The sequence below is a fragment of the Neolamprologus multifasciatus genome, chromosome 17 (genome assembly GCF_963576455.1).
Source record: "Neolamprologus multifasciatus chromosome 17, fNeoMul1.2, whole genome shotgun sequence".
Classification (NCBI taxonomy): domain Eukaryota; kingdom Metazoa; phylum Chordata; class Actinopteri; order Cichliformes; family Cichlidae; genus Neolamprologus; species Neolamprologus multifasciatus.
Genome location: NC_140455.1, coordinates 8673131 through 8691727, shown reverse-complemented (window position 1 = coordinate 8691727; position 18597 = coordinate 8673131). Strand labels below are relative to the sequence as shown.

At 41.0% G+C, this 18597-nt stretch overlaps 1 protein-coding gene across 1 annotated transcript in view; it reads left to right on the top strand.

The window, feature by feature from the left end:
• fndc7b (fibronectin type III domain containing 7b) overlaps positions 1–18597 on the top strand; it is a 37542-nt gene that overhangs the window by 5521 nt on the left and 13424 nt on the right. The window contains exons 10-34 of the mRNA XM_085138279.1: positions 1254–1514; positions 1703–1957; positions 2725–2979; positions 3103–3363; positions 3456–3719; positions 3844–4104; positions 4221–4481; positions 4616–4873; positions 5055–5315; positions 5917–6174; positions 6910–7170; positions 7348–7614; positions 8483–8746; positions 8896–9153; positions 9250–9510; positions 9811–10071; positions 10769–11029; positions 11588–11851; positions 12186–12446; positions 12882–13142; positions 13378–13638; positions 14158–14427; positions 16618–16881; positions 16970–17230; positions 17949–18212. Of these exons, the coding sequence (XP_084994405.1) occupies positions 1254–1514; positions 1703–1957; positions 2725–2979; positions 3103–3363; positions 3456–3719; positions 3844–4104; positions 4221–4481; positions 4616–4873; positions 5055–5315; positions 5917–6174; positions 6910–7170; positions 7348–7614; positions 8483–8746; positions 8896–9153; positions 9250–9510; positions 9811–10071; positions 10769–11029; positions 11588–11851; positions 12186–12446; positions 12882–13142; positions 13378–13638; positions 14158–14427; positions 16618–16881; positions 16970–17230; positions 17949–18212 (6534 nt within the window). The remainder of the gene's footprint in view (positions 1–1253; positions 1515–1702; positions 1958–2724; positions 2980–3102; positions 3364–3455; positions 3720–3843; positions 4105–4220; positions 4482–4615; positions 4874–5054; positions 5316–5916; positions 6175–6909; positions 7171–7347; positions 7615–8482; positions 8747–8895; positions 9154–9249; positions 9511–9810; positions 10072–10768; positions 11030–11587; positions 11852–12185; positions 12447–12881; positions 13143–13377; positions 13639–14157; positions 14428–16617; positions 16882–16969; positions 17231–17948; positions 18213–18597) is intronic.

Genomic DNA, 18597 nt, shown 5'->3' with positions numbered 1-18597 from the left:
CACCTAAATCACATGATTAGTTCGTTACCAGGCCTCTGGAGAACTTCAGGACATGTTGAGGAGCTAATTTAGCCATTTAAATCAGCTGTGTTGGTTCGAGGACACATCTAAAACCTGCAGGGACACCAGCCCTCGTGGACTGAGATTGCCCACCCCTGTGTTAGCGCCTCAGACATCTGCATTTGCATTCACTCCATTAACCCAAAAGGGCACAGACCCATTTTTACTGCCAGGAAAACTATAATAGAGCCGATGTTAAAACTTTAGCATGACTTTCCTCAGTGTGTAAAGGGGCAGTGACACAGGTTCTTATGGGTTAATTAGTTTATACAAATCTTATAACTAAGATTTTATCAGTAAAACATATTTAGTATGCCAACCAAACCATTCTCAGTGTTATATTTACATATTTGCATATTTCAATTAATTAAATGTTTATTTTTAATAGCATTGGATTAATTGAGCCAATATTTTATATGCAACAGGATAATCTGTATTGTATCTACATTACTCTAAGTTGCATTACTGCAAATTCAGCTGTTTACGTATTAAAGTATGATAATAATAAAAAAAAAAAGGATGGCTCACAATTTACTTACTAAAGAATCAGTGTGTAGTATTTAGTGGTATCTTGCGTTGAGGTTGCAGATTGCAGCTAACTGAATACCTGAACCTTACCAAGCATGTAAGAGAACCTATGGTGGTAGTAACGTTTACACAGGTGGTTCAATCTAGGCTCAGTGTTTGGTTATAGTAAAACATGGCAGCACAACATGATGCAGTCTATGGTGGATGACCCATTTCTACACAGCTATGCAAGATTCATTCTAAGCTTGACAAATGATTAACTGCAAGTGAAAACATTATGAATATATTATATTACATGTCTTTGTTACATTTTACCACTGGATATATATAGAATATAGCCAATAAACAAGCAAGTACTAATTCTATTTCCAAAGAACAATGCTTTTTAATGTCTTGCTGTATAATTTAATTGATTATCTTAAAATTTTTTGGACTGTTGGTTTGTTAAAAAAAACTGTAAAAGACATGACCTGAAACTGTAGGAAATTTTGACTAGATTTTGCCTTTTATAAAGTTGAAGAGTAATTAAAAGAAATCTGTAGATGTATTTGCAATATAAACAAACAAACAAACTAAAAACTAAAAGTAGATTGTTTACTTAATTCTAGTACTGTGAAAGTGTTCCAGGTTGGTATTATTATTAACTTTGTTGCTTTCTACCTCAGTGCCATGCGCTCCCCAGAACATCTCAGCAGAGAGAAATTGTGCAAAAGACTCCATCTCTGTGAAGTGGGAGATGAGCAACGCAGCACCTTTCTATGTTGCAATGGCAAAGGACAGCAATGGGGTCATTCATAGCTGCAACTCCGTGGATATGTTGTGTACGATCAGTGGCTTGAAGTGCAGCACCAGCTACAAAGTCTATGCTATTGCCTCCAACTTTGTGTGCAACAGCTCTGAGAGTGACATGTTTACCATAGAGACAGGTAACCTCTAGTGAAGATGCTCATTTAGTTACTTTATGTAAAAGTTGCCAAGATGTGCATCTTTTTTCTGAGTGACCATTAATGACTAAAATGTCACAGTCATATTTGCACATTTCTTTTATTTTATTAAAAGTTAAATACTGTTTTGTTTCTTTCTGATTGATAATGGCCCACTTGTGTCATTTCAGCTCCCTGCCCACCAAATAACCTCACTGCCACCCTGGACTGTGCAGCCAATGAGGCTCTGATTTCGTGGCATGGAAGCGTGAATTCCTACACTGCTACCATTATAGATTCAAGTCAGCGACTTTTAAGCTGCAGTTCCACTGCAACCAACTGCAAAATACCTAACCTGAAATGTGGCGAGCGCTACACTGTGACTGTCGGCCAGCATGACGGCAACTGCTCCAGCATGCCCTCTACGCACATCTACATGGAGTCTGGTAGGAAAATTTTCAAAATACATTAAAAACTGACCTCATATCAATTTGTCAGATCTAACGTAGTGCTGATGCTGATAGTCTGAAAAGGCCTAAAATGCTTTTTGTTCACAGAAAAAGCAGTTTTGATTTACTGTAACAAAAAGGTGTGTTCCCTCCGACTATCCTGAGACCACAAGAGTCATTTTGCTCCACCAGCACCTGACCAGTAATCACTAACCAGGGGCTACATCCATTTATGAAGTCTAGAGCTTAGCAGTTTGGAGTCAACTGATTTTGACACTAGACAGAGAACTGACTGAGAACCTGAGGGACACTACACACTTGTACATTAGACTGTCAATCGCATGGTAGACCTGCCAAATTTAGCTTCTTAACTCTAATGAATGACATTAATTAAAGTGATCAACATGTTATATTCACTAATGCTACAACACTGAGCCTTATACTAGCAATACTCTGAAAGTATTTACAGAGGTCATAGATCTTGAAGAGTCACCCCCTGCTGGCCACTAGAAAGAATGTAGGTTACAGGCGCTTTAGCGTTGGCTTAGTTTTCACACCCAGATACAAATGATCTCTTTTCTACTAAGACAGACAGTGAGGCTCTAATATAGTGGATCTTTGCCTTTCCATTTCCCTAAACATACTTTCGATATTAAGTTTGACAGAAGGATTAGTTTTGAATATAAAATTAAATGAAAGTTATTGATTCACCAATTCATTTCTTAGCTGCCTGCCTTCACCCACCCTTCTTCTCTTTTGTTCAGTTCCTTGTGGGCCAGCCAACGCAAGTGCCAGGGTGGACTGTGCATCAGGCAATGTGACAATAAACTGGAACCCATCCCAAAATGCAGAACGTTATATCGTCATAATCTCAAACGGCACCATGCCGTTGACGTATGACACCACACAGACAAACCTGGCAGTCCACACACTGGAGTGTGGCCAGGAGTACACAGTGAATTTGATGTCCTTCAATGGCAGCTGTGTCAGTCGTCCTTCAGAGTTATATTTCAGGGAAGGTAAGAGAAGTTAACTCTATAAAGTTTTTTTAATTCATTGATTCAGTGGTTCTACTTTGCTACCTACTAAGATAGTTTCTTCATTAAATAACAGCTGAGCTAATCAGAAAATTTCACTCCCAGTTCCATGTGTACCCACTAACGTCGAAACAAGGACAAGCTGCAGCCAGAATTTTGTGGACGTCATGTGGCAAGCAAGTCGGGGTGCCATAAACTACACTGCTACTGCTCTGGATGCAGATGGCAGTTACTTAAAGTGTACATCCAATGAGACATCGTGCAGGCTGGTCGATGTAATGTGTGGACATGTGTATAATATCAGTGTGGTTGCTGTGGATAACACGTGCACCAGCATGAAGAGCCGCACATTGCAACTACAGATAGGTACACGCTGACAAAAATACAAGTTAACACTGCTTATGTGCAATCACTGTCAAACTTACACCATGCATGTGTTCTGTGTCGTTCCTCTGCAGAGCCCTGCTCACCCTCTCAGCTGACCGTCTCAGTGAACTGTAGCAGTAACTCTGCCAAGTTAGCCTGGCAGAGCAGTCCCAACGCAATGTCTTATACTGGCAAAGCCATAAGCGCAGACGGTCACAGTGTGACCTGTTCCACAACGACAGAACTCAGTTGTAATTTGGAGGGTCTGCAGTGTGGAAAGATGTATAACTTCACTGTGTCAGCCTCAGATTATTACTGTCAGAGTCCAGACAGCAAGCCAGTCATCCATACAACTGGTAAGAAGCAGTAGCACCTCTGCTTTTATTCTACGTCCTAATAACCCTCTCGTACTTATCGAATCCCAAACAGCAGTTGAGATATTGCAGACGAGTAAGTCTAACTGTTTTTCTGTCATCTCAGCCCCATGTACTGTGCAGAATATGCTGACCACTCTTAACTGTACCACCAACATACTGACCATCAGCTGGACACCGGGATCCATGCCAGTGAACTACAGCACCACAGCGGTGACGACAAATGGCACTACACTTCGCTGCGTCACGCAGAGTTCTAGATGTATGATGCCTGAGTTACAGTGTGGACAGCAGTACAGTGTGAGAGTCAAGCCCATCAGCAGCACATGTGAAGGACCCAGCAGTGTCCCGGAGATTGTAAATTCAGGTATTTTAGTTGACTTGTTAAAGTTTATGACTCTACGAGCCATGATCTCACTCGACATTAAAATGTGTTTTTTCCCGTCTTCCTTGTCTTCTTTGTCACCATCATTTCTCTCACAGTTCCCTGTGTTCCTTTGAACATCCAAACCCTGGTGGAATGCTCCACTAACAGAGTGTGGGGATCCTGGGATGCAGCTCCTGGGGCAATGTACTACATCTCCACACTGAAAGGAGCAGGAGGTTTCTCTACATCCTGTCAAACAGCTAACCAAAGATGCCTCTTCTCTGGTCTGCAGTGTGCTCAGACATACATGTTCAGTGTGATGGCCTCCAACAACAGGTGTAACAGCTCAAACAGCGCCATGGACACAGCAACAACTGGTAAAATATGGACTGAAATATTTTTTGTAGGGTGTGAAAGCACAGCTTACAAATTAGATTTGCTAACAAGTGATTCTTCAAGTTGGGCAAAAGAAGATTATCTCAGCGTTCATCTTCTCCACTTTGACTTCCAGCACCCTGTGACCCTACAAACGTGTCTGCTTCTCTGAACTGCCTCTCTGATGTGGTGACGGTTACTTGGAGGGCCAGCCCCGGCGCAAATTATTACACAATCCTGGCTGAGGCCAGTGGACATGTCAACTCCTGTAATTCCACTGGTACTTCCTGTGAGCTAACAAACATGCAGTGTGGGAATGACTACACTGTGACTGTTCTGGCAGGGGACACAAAGTGCAACAGCTCCATATTTGCTAAAACCAACATTACAACAGGTACTTTCAGTTTTGCTCGTTGGCACAAAGAATGACTTCAGGATAAACTGAGTAGCTGAGTAATTATCCTCATGCAAAAAAAGAATGAAATCTTAAACTTCCTAAAACTGCCTACAATTACAGATTACTTAACCAGAAAGATTCCTTTAATCAGCACATCTGTAATGTGTTTTGTGTGCAGCTCCCTGTGCTCCAGTAATCCAAGACCACTCACTGAACTGTAGCTCCAACCAAGCTTTGGTCACCTGGGTTAAGGATGAGGATGCCATGACTGTCATGGTCAATGCAACCTCCAGTATGGGATACTTGCAGTCGTGCAGCTCATCTTCCAACAACAGCTGTGTCCTGGATCTGCTGTGTGGAAACACTTACACTGTAAAGGCTGTCGCAAAAGGACCTCAGTGTCAGAGCAAACCCAGCTCTGCTTTTCAGATTGTTACAGGTAAAGAATATAAGAAAAAAATTTGACTTAACAATTGCTGTTTCTTTTTGATTTCTTTCTCTGATTTTCTTTTGAAAAAAATTCAATAGTGGTGGTTTTTATACTTTAAAACAGTACAGTTTTTATAGCAAAAGAAAGAAATCTGTCAGCACAACTTGTATATAATGAAAAAAATGAAGTTTTGTTAAAAAAAAAAAAAATCTTGCAGCCCATTGCCCATATCGTCTTTTTTGTTAATTCACAGAACATGTCCTTTTTCACCGTAGACCCATTGTAAAAACACACACACACACACACACACAGAAATTTTTCTAGTAAATCTTGGAAAAAAAACAGATAATAGTGCTTTCTATCATTTATATATTACTTAATTACTTTGATGTAGTTTAAAGACCTTGACAGAGGTCTTTATTAGCAGGGAAAGTGTAAAACATCTGAAAATACAGTTAAAAGTCCAAGTCCAACCAGCTGTCCAGAGTCTTTGCTGGGCCAATTCTGGCCCCCAGACCTAATGTTTAACAACCCTATCATAAAGTTTAGGGATGGGTTAAAAAAAAAGGTTGAAGGTATTCAGGAACTGAACCTGTCTTCTCTCACACAGCACCCTGTACCCCTGCAAACGTGGAGTACCAATACTCCTGTGAGACTGGCATTGCTTTTGTGAGTTGGGATGAGACTTTGGGCAGGAAGAGATTCTATGTGCATGCTGAGTCTGGAAATTTCACAGCCTCCTGCAGCACCAGCCAGACTGACTGCTCCCTGCCCACGCTGCTTTGTAGTCGCACATACAGTGTAAAAGTAGTAGCTCTGGCTGACTCCTGCAACAGCAGCGTGCCCGGCGTAACGACTATACAGACAGGTAAGACGGAGAGGATATAGATGCAGGTGATGGGCGGGGCACCTGTATATACAGCTGGGAAAGTCTGTGGGAAATTCAAAAATACTATTTCTGATTACCATGAATACATTTTCCAATTTCCCCATGTTCTCTTTTCTACTATCGTAAGTATCCAAGTGTAGTAAACTGTATATAATACGGTAAATTCTGCATTTCTTTTAAAATACTTAGTTGAAATGCCGAGTAATGCATTGGATTAAAAATTATTTAACACATTTATTTAAAAAATATATAAATGTAACTTTTAGAAAATACATGACTTAAAATAGCAGTCCCCAACCCCAGGGCCACAGTCTGCTACTGGTCCGTGAGTCGTTTGGTACCGGGCCTCGAGAGTTGAGGCGGGTGTGAAATTTATGGTTTTCAGGGTTTTTATCGGTTTCTATCCTTATTTTTTTTATCGTTATTATCGTTAACTTGTTTTCTCTGGGTCTTTTCCTGTGCGTTATGAATAACTCTTCTTCTTTTTGTTACCAGTACTGGTTTTATTTTGTTGTATTTATCCGCGACACCTTAAAGGCCGGTCCATGAAAATATTGTCGACATAAACCGGTCCGTGGCACAAAAAAGGTTGGGGACTGCTGGCTTAACAGATACCAGGTGTAACTTCCTAAAAAATGAAAATGAGGGTTAATTAGGTGGTGTTTGTACTCTGCTTTAAAGACTCAGTGGTTTTTCCTTTTGTTTTTCTGTCAGCACCTTGTGCTCCAGTGAACATCAGTGCTTCCCTGCTGTGTGACAACAACACTGCGGCAGTGAGCTGGGAACACAGTGCTAGTGCAGTGTCCTACAGTGTGAAGGCAGTTGGCAGAGACGGCGACCTCAAAAGGTGTGCCACAAACAGCACAAGTTGCCTGCTACCCAACATGCACTGCTCTCAAACCTACATTATCACCGTCACTCCCTTCTCTATGCGCTGCGAAGGCAGAGAGAGTCTCCCATACACCTACAATGCAGGTGAGATAATGGCAAATAAAAAAATAAACTGGATAAACTTGGCTTTAATCAACTTTATGCATTCTTTAAAATAACCACTAACTTTTATTGATTCAAAACAAAGATTTTGCTTTTAATATTTTTAATTATATTTAGATTTATAACCTGTCCAACTTTATCTCACCATCTTTTTCGCAGGTTCCTGCCCTCCCACCAACGTCCACATGTCTCTGCAGTGCGATGGAAATGTGAGCCATGTGACCTGGGACCCTGCCCTTCGAGCAGATCTCTACTTGGCCACAACCGCACCTTCTCTCACGGACAAACACATCCACAACTGCTCATCCAATGGAACAAGCTGCTCCCTTACAGACCTCCCCTGCGGAAAAACAGTCGTTGTCACTGTTGTCACCATAGAGAGAGGCTGCACGAGCCAACCCAGCGTACCATTCACCTTAGAAACAGGTCAGAGAATTGAACCATCCATCCATCCAACTTTTGTAGTGTTCAAAAAATACAGCTACCATAGAACTAAACGTCAGATACAATGTACAAATCTGTTTGCCTGGTACTTTTGTGCATCAACATTTTATTAATATGTTATAATGGCTCACATCTGCCACGTTTCAGTTCACCCATATGCAGACCATAACACAGAGTAGAAAGTGAACTTATTTTTTAAAAGATATAACAAAAGTCGACAAAGGGTAAGGTTACTAAATTCAAAGGGTACAAAACCTAAACCAAAACCTAAACAATGCAACAGAACTAGGAACTAAAGAACTTGCAAGAAAGAACCAGAAAAAATGATAAACAATCATATAGACAGTTGTCCTGTCAGAAGATTACTGCAAATATAACCAACTTTCAGGAAATAAAATAGAACTTACGCAGATTTTGTCTTACCCATCCATCCATTCTCGTTCACTTATCCTTGTCAAGGGGCAAAACCCTATGATAGGCTGGGATATGCTCTTGCCCCTATAGGGCAAGAGGTGGGGTACACCCTGGAAAAGTCACCAGGGCTAACACAGAGAGGCAGACAACCATTCACACTCACGGACATAAAAAAATTGCTTGTTAACACATAAGATAAGCAAGACAATTGAACGCACAGTGATCTTAACACAATTAATGCCATACCAATAAGTTGATTCTGTTCATCTGGACGTAAAGTTTCCAGTGGGAGACTAATTAGGGAAGTTTTTCAGGTAAAATCAAATCCAAAGACAGGATCTGTTGTTGCTCATATTCTATTTCTAAAATAGTGTTAAAAAATCAGTGGGACACTAATTATCAAATTGTCTCTCTACCTGTCTCTCCCCCTTCTTAGTCATCTGCCCACCCACTGGTGTGACTGGAGTGACAAATTGCAGAAACAGTGACATCACAGTAAGCTGGGACCCAAGTCCAGAAAGCGGAGTGACCTACTTCATCTACTCCCAAGGAAACAGTGGGATCGCTTATAACTACTCCACAACTCAGACTTTCTATGTGATGAATGGGCTGCAGTGTGGACAAGCATATATGCTCTCAGTGGCTGCCCAGGACCCTGACTGCACCAGTCTCTTGAGCAAGCAGATAGAAACTGAGACAGGTTAATATCTGGATATTTCTGTTCACCAACAAAGTACTGGTTTGACATCCTTTGCAAATAATTAACCCCAGTTTGGTCTTTTTTTTTTAATGCAGATGATTTTGTTCATTTCTCACATAATGACTTGTTGTTAATCTCCTTACTTCCAGTTCCATGTCCTCCAACCAACCTGACTGTCAAAACTGAATGTGCCACCAACTTAGCGATTCTGAAGTGGGCACCAAGTACACATGCCATCTCTTACACAGCCACATTAACTGGTACCCACGGCCACTTAGTTTCCTGTCGTACCAACAAAACAACCTGCTCATTGAACGTGGATTGTGCAAAGCAGTACTCAGCTTTTGTGATTGCTTCCAGTGCAACATGCAACAGCAGTAAATCAGATAATCTAACTTTTGTCTCAGGTACATGACATCTGCTTTTAGGGTTTAATTTTCTTTTAAATCTCAAACCTATTAAACAGTCAACTGATAATCTTCCCTTCTCTTCTCTTCCAAAAGCCCCTTGTCTGCCTGACAAGGTACAAGCAGAGCTGGACTGCAATGCTAACACCTTTGCAGTGGAGTGGAGGGGAAGCCTTGGGGACATTGATTACACTGCAATCGCCATCGGCAGAGACAAGACACGGAGAACTTGCAACTCTAGTAGCACCAACTGCGTCATCCAGGACCTAACTTGTGGCCTCATTTACAGCATTGTCGTCACTACCTCGTCAATCGACTGCGGCTTAATTGAAGGCTCCAACTATGAGATACAGTCAGGTAGCAAATATTCATTGACCAACATTAAAATTGGGGCAAATGTTTTGAAGTCACTAAACAAAATCCATAACAACGTTATAAAACATATTACAATTCACACATTTTGAGAAGGAGCAAGATTCCTGAACGTCCTGAGTCATTTAATATTTATTTTTAGGTTTTGTGCAGCAACATTCATACAGTATACTTCTATCCCTTCAAATTTTTCATTATAACCTTTATCTAACCTACTTTCACCCCTTTTAATAACTTTTAAAACCACCCACATCTGCTAGTTAATCTTCCTTGCTTTGTCTGCAGCCCCCTGTAAGCCAAACAGCGTGATGGTGAATTTGCAGTGCATAACAAACATGGCGACTGTCAGCTGGGCAAACTCAGGCCCAGACCAAATGCAGGTGGTGTCAGCGAGGGACAGCAGAGGAACAGTCACCACCTGCAACTCCACCAGCTCCAACTGCACCTTCAGTCAACTTAAGTGCGGGGAGATATATGCCATCAGTGTGGTTGGTCTCACAAGCAACTGCAGCAGTGAACCGGCTTTTGCCCAAAGGCTCAACACGGGTAATTTAGCAAATAATAATGAACAGATTGATGTACTGTATCACTGTGACAATGCATCAAGATTGTTTATAACAAATGCAACAGGTTGTTTAGACTCAGTCACATTTAGAAGCACAAGACCTGGCCTGTGTCATGGCATAATTGAAACCTCTATTAAGTTACAGCACAGCAGAATAATAATAATACAGACTTCTGTAATGAATTATGATCAAAAATAAAAAAAAAACTTTCATTTTTCTAAATTAATTTGCTTAGAAGAGCCATTATTTGTGATCTGCACACAAGCTGTTGTGAATGATTGTTAAAATAAAGGCAGAAAATATAGCCAATCATAGCCAAACACTCCCCAGTATTGACATAATTATCAAGGCTACATGAAAGAATAAATACCCCCAAACCCTATAATGTAATGTAAAAATATTTTTAAAAATGTAAAAAGGTTTCTATAAAACTACTAAAAACTGAAGAATATTTTAACTGTATTATTTTTTTTTTAACTTATGCAATGAAGCTCAAGCAGCATTTTGAAATGGTATTAGATTTAGGCGAAGCTGATTTGACTTCTGACATCATAGTCATCCATCACTGAACCTGAACAAGTGCATGCCATTAGTGTAGAATATTACAAGCCTGAGCACTGCAGGAATAAACTATATCACACTGATCCATACACTTACCTGTTTCTGTCCTCCATCAGCTCCATGCATTCCCACACACGTCACAGCAAGTGTGGACTGCAACACCGGCATCACTGCAGTCACATGGGATGCTGCGCTGGGTGCCACATCTTACACTGTCTATGCTCGGGGCAGTCTGGGCTACAATGCTCAGTGTAACAACACCGACACCAACTGTGACTTCCTTAACCTGGCCTGTGGACAAGACTACAACATCACAGTGGTGGCTCGCCATGACACCTGTGTCAGCATAGCCAGCGAGACTGTCAAGGCCACCACAGGTAATAAAATAGAACCTGTCATACCCACACAACAAGCTGCTCACTAAAAGTAGATTGTGCACAGCTGTAATGTTGCTAATGCAACATGAAACAACAGTGCATCAATTTTTCACACCTACTTTTAGTGTTTCTTTGTGTTGCGGTTACTTTTAATTTACTCTAATGAACATAGCATTAGCTTTTTTATTATTAGCGGCTAAGCTAAATGTTAATGTTATGAAAAAAAAAAAGAAAAGGAAACAGCAATTAAATAAACCCCCCCAAAAGATCAGAACGTCTTTTTTACATACATAAATCATGTTAATAACATCTGCTACATGTTAAAAGTATTAACTTTTCAAAGTTACGTCTGTGTCCCTAGTTAACTGCTAACCTGCAGTTATCCTAACAGGAAAACCATTTACTATGTCAGAGCTTTTAAAGTTAAAGAACATTTCTATAGAAATAACTCCTGTTCCTGTGAAAATGAATTCCTGAAACTCAAAATGTAAAAAAGAAAAAAAAAACATTTTAAAAAACTACACCTGCTGTTCTTTTTTTTTCTTCCCTGTCTGTTAGGTCCTTGTCCCCACAGTGGTCTGAGAACATCCCTGGACTGCAACACCAACACAGCTGTGGTATCTTGGACTACAGGAATTGGCATCCTCTACTACAATGCCACAGCTGAAGCCTTCGGCTCCATAGACAAGCAGACCTGCTCTACAAATGGCTCCTCCTGTAATATCAGTTCTCTGCAGTGTGGGGAAAGCTACAAAGTGAGCGTCAGTGGACAGGGACTAGACTGCAGCAGTCCTGCTCAGGACTGGCAGAGAGTGAACACAGGTGGGGTCAATTACATCCCTACAAAACAAGCTGACACCTAACTGGAAGATAATGGATAAAATGTTCTGTGCACATTTGCATACACTATCCAAAATGTTTTGTTGCTTATCAGCTAATTGTTCTCTTTATCTGTTATATGGAAACCATTTCTGCCCAAGCATCTCACTAACTAGTGTTAATATTAGTTATAACATGTAACTGTATGAAATGCAAATACAAATTATTCCTGATTCATTCTGACATCCTTTTTAAATCTCAGGATCTAGCTCTAAACAGAAACCTCTATCAATGAACCGTGAAAAATAATCTCACTCACTGCTTGTTTTTCCTCCAGCTCCCTGCCCTCCCACCCAGCTGATGGTGAACTCTTCATGCAAATCAAACAACATCTCAGTGTCCTGGCAGGCCTCTCAAGGCTCAGTCTCCTACATGGCAGTGGCTGAAAATGAACAGGGCCACCGGTGGTCGTGTAACACCAGCAGCACCAGCTGCCAAATATCTGGTCTGCTCTGTGGGCAACAGTACAATGTCTACGTTGTTGGTATTGATGACAAGTGTACTGGAGCCAAGAGTGACATGAAGAAGATTCGCACTGGTAATTTGTCTATTGTTATTCAAAGCTTTGCACTATATTCACTGATTTATTCATCAGTTTCAGAAAAAGGGATTTCACATTTACTTTGTATGCTTTAACAATTCTTTGCTGCCACTGAGCACTAGCCAAAACAGAAACAGACAGCTGCCACACACTTGATCTTACTCCATTTATGACATATGAATCATTTAAATGTGGCTATAAAGACATGATGTAATTGGGACATTGGTTAAAACTTAGAAACATTCAATTGAATTCATGAGCTAAATCCATATGTCTAAGGTGTTTTTTGTGTTTGTTGTTATTTGTTGTAGCAACCATACCCTTAAATTAGACAAAATATATTCTTAATAAACATAAAAAATTAGCAGTTCTGTGTCTCTGTTAATGATTTCTGTTACCATACAGAAAGTATTGTGTTTGCTTTGTTTCCAGCTCCGTGTGTGCCACAGAACATACAGAACCGTCTGGACTGCCTGTCTGGTGTCCTGAACATTACCTGGCAGTCGACAGGTTACTTTTTGAACTTCCGCGCCTCTGTGGTGAACAGCGAAGGTCAAATGAGCGTCTGCACAACTCCTACGCATTACTGCGTTGTACAGAACATGCAGTGTGGGCAGACCTACAATGTTACAGTGGTGGCCCAAGATGAAGCTTGCAACAGTTCCCATAGCCCCACAGAGCAGGTCTCTACAGGTCGGTGTAGCTCCTGTTGGCAGTTCTAGTGCACCTGCTCTAGTATTCAGTGTTCAGCTATTCAGATCTGATATCAGCACCTCTTATCTATATCTATTTGTCTTTTAATAGCTGTTTTCTTGTCTTTGATTAAAGTGATTTTTTTGGTTCATATCACATAATAAATTTTTACCTTCTTGTTATTTACCTTCAGTCTTTACCTCAACTTCTCCTCTTTTTCTGCCGTTCCACTCAGCTCCCTGCCCTCCCTCATCCTTCCTTTCTAATGTGAACTGTGGCACTGGCGTCGTATCTGTCACCTGGAACAATAGTGTGGCAGGGGTGATGTATACAGTGTCTGCTGCAGATGCCAAAGGTGCCAGACACAACTGCAGTAGCACAAACAACGGCTGTAATCTCAGCACACTGGCGTGCGGGATGCAGTACAATGTCACAATCACACCATCCAGGAATGAATGTGTGGGCAAAGACAGCCAAACTAAAATGGTCAAAGCAGGCAAGTATCAGCTGTTCTTCTGTTTTTGATCGTATATTCCTCACTTCCATCCCATATCATCCTCTCACTTGTACAGGCTGTTGTTATAAACCCTATTTGTTGCTTATTTCTGGTAAGCCTGTGGTCTTTAGAGGCCATTTGATGCTTGTTAATGCCTCTTTTGGGATGCCAGTTTTATTATCTTGCAAGTTGGCTTTAATTCTTCTCTTGTAGAAAATCCAAACAAAGCGCAAAAGATGGCTTTGTGCATTTAAGGTTAACCAAAAAATCTGTCATAATTTTAGATCACAGTTCTAACTCATGTATAGTGATAGTGACGACAGAAACACACCAGATACTTGGTAGCCAAGTCATTAGTTTAACAGACGTGTTACAAAAATGCACAGATAATAAAATATTACGACATATTTCAGCAGCTGAGATCATTTCTGGACTGCAGATTTGAGCATCTGTTGATAATATCTACAGAATATAATTGTAAATCCGGTGGTCTAATTTCCTGTCCCTGGTTGCCTCCAGTTCCTTGCGTACCCCAGCTGTCAGACGTGGAGATTGACTGCTTGACAAACTCAGCGTGGGTGATGTATAATGAGTCTGCCGGGGCCAAAGAATATGTTGTGGTGGCAACAGACACCACGGGTGCTGTTCAGACATTTGATTGTAACTCCACGTCAAATGGGATGTGTTCTCTGCCACCGCTTACATGCAGCCAGAATTTCACCATTACCCTGAAGGCCAAGGACCAGCAGTGCACCAGTGCACCCAGCAACTCTGTCAAAACCGAGACAGGTAAAGGAAAATTATAACGAACGTAAAAGCAAACACCGAAACTGTAAAACCAGGATAAAAGGGAAGTCACTTTAATTAGAATATCACCAGTGCTCTGATGCACTGTGGATTTAAATAGACTTAAAAAGATAATATCAATTATATCGTAATATATGTTAAGAAACCATTTAAAAGGCCAGTAATATGAGGCATGAAAATGGTTCTGCTCCTCTGAATCTTTGGTTTTTGGCTCATACAGCTGTCCATCCATTGCTCTGTCCGCAATTTAAAGAATGTGTGAAATGCACTCAGTGATCACCTAATGGGGGGGACAAATTGTGCTCGAGGTCAGCGCCACATTTGTCATTTTACAAGGAGTAAGCGGTACATGAGCTACTACATAACTGATGTTCGGGTTTTGTTATAAACTGCTGCTTCTTCCTCTTTTTCGTTTGGCTGCTTCCATCTCATCCTATCACACCCACCCTCTGCATGTCCATCTTCCCCACATCTGTGAGGTGAAAATTGATAATGTGGATACAGCTTCACAGGCATGAAATATTTACAGTTAAAATACTCTTTACATAAGAAGTTACTGTTTTATGGGTTAAATATGTCTAACTTGACTCTGAGTGTGAATGTGTCCAAGTTATGAGTTAATTTTCTTGGAAATGTAGTAGGGATGCACCGATACCGGTATCGGGTATCGGGGCCGATACTGTAAAATGTGCGTGTACTCATACTCGTAAAAGTTAACCGATACCATGAACCGATACTAGCTTATTTCATAAATCAGAGGGTGGCATGTCATTTTTGTTGTAGTTTTTTAGATTGCCCACTAGGGGGACATCCCCTAGAGCAGGAGTCGGCAACATGCGGCTCCGGAGCCGCATGCGGCTCTTTAGTCCTTATAGTGCGGCTCCGCGTGGTTTGGGAAAATAAATTAGTAATAAACAAGTATTTAGCTGAAGTGTATTTTATTTATGTTAGTTCTTTTTTTTTAACTTGTAGTTCTAAATTGGAAGATTGTTGTGATATCGAAATATAAAAATAAAATTATATCCTATTATTTTTTCATCGCTCAAAATAAGCGTCACACTCGCGGAAGTACCCGGTGTACCCGCCGAAACGCCGTGCATTTATCGAGACTCACACTTCACACGCGGTTGCTGTACGCATACAGCCGGCTGTAGCTTTTCAGCTCACAGCCCGACATACACCAACAACAGCATAGATAGTGCAGACGTTAAGGTGACGAGGCGTGATTGCGGGTGCCGCTCAGGTGCGTCCGCCTCCCCTGCAGCGGCACTGCACACCACGCCCCGCCACACACATTAACCAGGTAAAATACATATTTAGGAAGAATTTTGCAAATATCTATTTTTCTTTTTTCAGCAGCATAGTGCTTTTTTTAGAATTATTTTTTAAAAGTCAGGTCAAGGCTCCAAAAGCCCAAAGGCGATATAAGGGTGGTGGCTCACAACAGTTTTTGTTTGCTACATGGATCATTTTAGCTCAGCTGGGTGTCTTTCCTTTTGTTATATTTCTTTAAGAGTTCAAAATGTGTTAATTAGATAAATAAAATGTAAATTTCTCTGTAGCACTTCACGGATTTCATAAGCAACAAACCTTAGTTGTTCACACAAAGCATAAAGGTAAAAAACAAAATATATAGTGTTATCTTCATTTTAGATGTCAAAAAGTATTTGCGGCTCCCAGTGTTTTCTTTTGCGTGGGAACCGGGTCCAAATGGCTCTTTGGGTCCTAAAGGTTGCAGACCCCTGCCCTAGAGACAGTGCCAATAGTTCAGTGATATTCTGTTAAATTACAATGTGGAGACTCTGCAATAATTTAACAGAAGTGCTTATTTTTCACTTGAAATTTTTTTGTGGTCATTTTTATTAAGATATTATTTATTATCGGCAGAGAATAAAATAAAACCTGTCTTCCAATTCATCGCATTTGTGTGTGTGTGTGTGTGTGTGTGTGGTAGAAGTATCGGTTTTTGTACTCTGTATCGGCAAGTACTCAGATCCAAGTATCGGTATCGTATCGGTTTGAAAAATTTGGTATCGTTGCATCCATAAAATGTAGCCCACGCAGGGTTTTTCATGTGAAATGTCTTGTTGTGTTGTGTAATCTCAATAATAATCAAGAAAGGACAGAAACAGAAGTTCAAGTCTGTACCTCAGAGTATTCCTCTTTCTACAGCTCCCTGCCCTCCTAATGACGTAAAGGAATTAGTGAACTGCAACAACGGAACAGTCACAATTACCTGGTCGACTGTCTCAGGTGCTTTAACGTACACGGCCACGCTGGAAGACATGTACGGAGACAGTATCACGTGTTGCACTACATCAAACACTAGATGTGATGTCACACATCTGCCATGCGGCGAAATTTACAGCGTGCACGTCACGGCTGAGGGACGAACCTGTAACAGCTCAGAGAGCGAACAGCTCATGTTTAGGACAGGTACAGTGAACACAGTAAATTACATAAAATATTCATTAACATAACTGGGGAAAAAAAGAAAGCAGACATATATTTCTCTCCCACTCAGTGCCATGCGTTCCTGAGAATCTCAAAGCCAGCCTGAGCTGCAGCAACAATGTGGCTTACATGTCATGGAGCTCTATAAAGGGAGGACAGCTTTTCAGCGTAAAGGCAGTGGGTACTGACGGGCATGTGGACGAGTGCAGGGTTCCTGACAATGAGTGTGAACTGACCAATCTGCACTGTGGACAGTACTACACAGCCACTGTGTCTGCAGAGGACATGACGTGTATGAGCAAACCGAGTGAGAATGTGACGATCAAGACAGGTATGCACTCCGACTGCTGAACCGTTTTATTGCTGTGGTTTTATTTTGACAGGAACACCAGTTACCCAGTGATTTTGAAACTGTCATTGAAGGTTTAGAACTTTGCATCTACTTACGGTACATTAAATTCAAATTCTACTTGTTTTTAAAAAGGTGATGCCAGTTTATTTTTCTCAAAGAATTTTTTTTTTCATGCAGAAGAGGTAATTATACATTCACCTACTGGTCACTTTATTAGGTACACCTTACTTGTACCAGTTTGGGCTTCCTTTTATCTTCCTGGCTTAGATTCAACAAGGTGCTGAAACATTTCTGAGATCTGGTGTCTGTGGAGGCTTTTTAAGTACAGTTAATTTAAAGAGATGATTTGACTTTGTGACATGGTGCAGGATCCTGGTGTAAGCAAGCATCAGAAGATGACTACACTGTGGTCATAAAGGGATGGACAACAGCAATATTTGAGTAGGCTATAGTGTGTAAGTGTGCTTAGAACACACGATTACGTCACCATCAGCCTGAACAGTTGAAACAAACCAGGATGGATCCATGCTTTCATGTTGTTTCTGCCAAATCCTGATACTACCTTCTGATTATTGCTGGAGAAATTCAGACTCATCACACCAGGCAACATTTTTTTACATTTTTCTGTGATGTTAATCACGAACTTTCAGGCATTACAACTCTGCTCTAAACATTGACAATTGTCTCTTCTCATCAGTGCCGTGCACTCCAGCAAACGTCTCCTCTGTGGTCGACTGTCAGGCCAATTCTCTCATCGTTTCCTGGTCGAAAAGCTCAGGAGCCGATTCCTACATCGCCACACTGCACGACAGCACCAATCAGGGCACAACATGCCAGGCCACAACAGAGGGCTCCTGCAATGTGACAGGACTCGGCTGTGGACAGATCTACCATGTTTCCGTAGTGTCTTCTGATGGGTACTGCAACAGCCCGTCCACTCCTGTTGTTGACACACCGTCAGGTAGGACAGAGAGGGAATTTAATGCATTTTAATTATAGAGATTTAAAACAAATATAGACAATAAAATGCAATTATCCGTGGTACAACATGAAAAACGCGTCACATGTGTAAACTGAGAAAATGTACCATTTTAATAAAAACATTGCCGTGACTTTTGGGAGAGTCCCGTTCTTGCCTGATACAGGATTCTTGTTGCTCAACAGCCTGTTTCTTCTTTTATGCAAAGTCCATTTTAAGCCTGATTTATTATCTTTGTATACCCAGTCAGTTGTTGACTGACTGCCATTTAACCCAATTAGTTGGAAAATGTTCCTCATTATTCCTGGAAACATTTTCACCCTTTTGTTCCCGCTACTTAACTTATTTGAGAAGTATTGCTGCCATA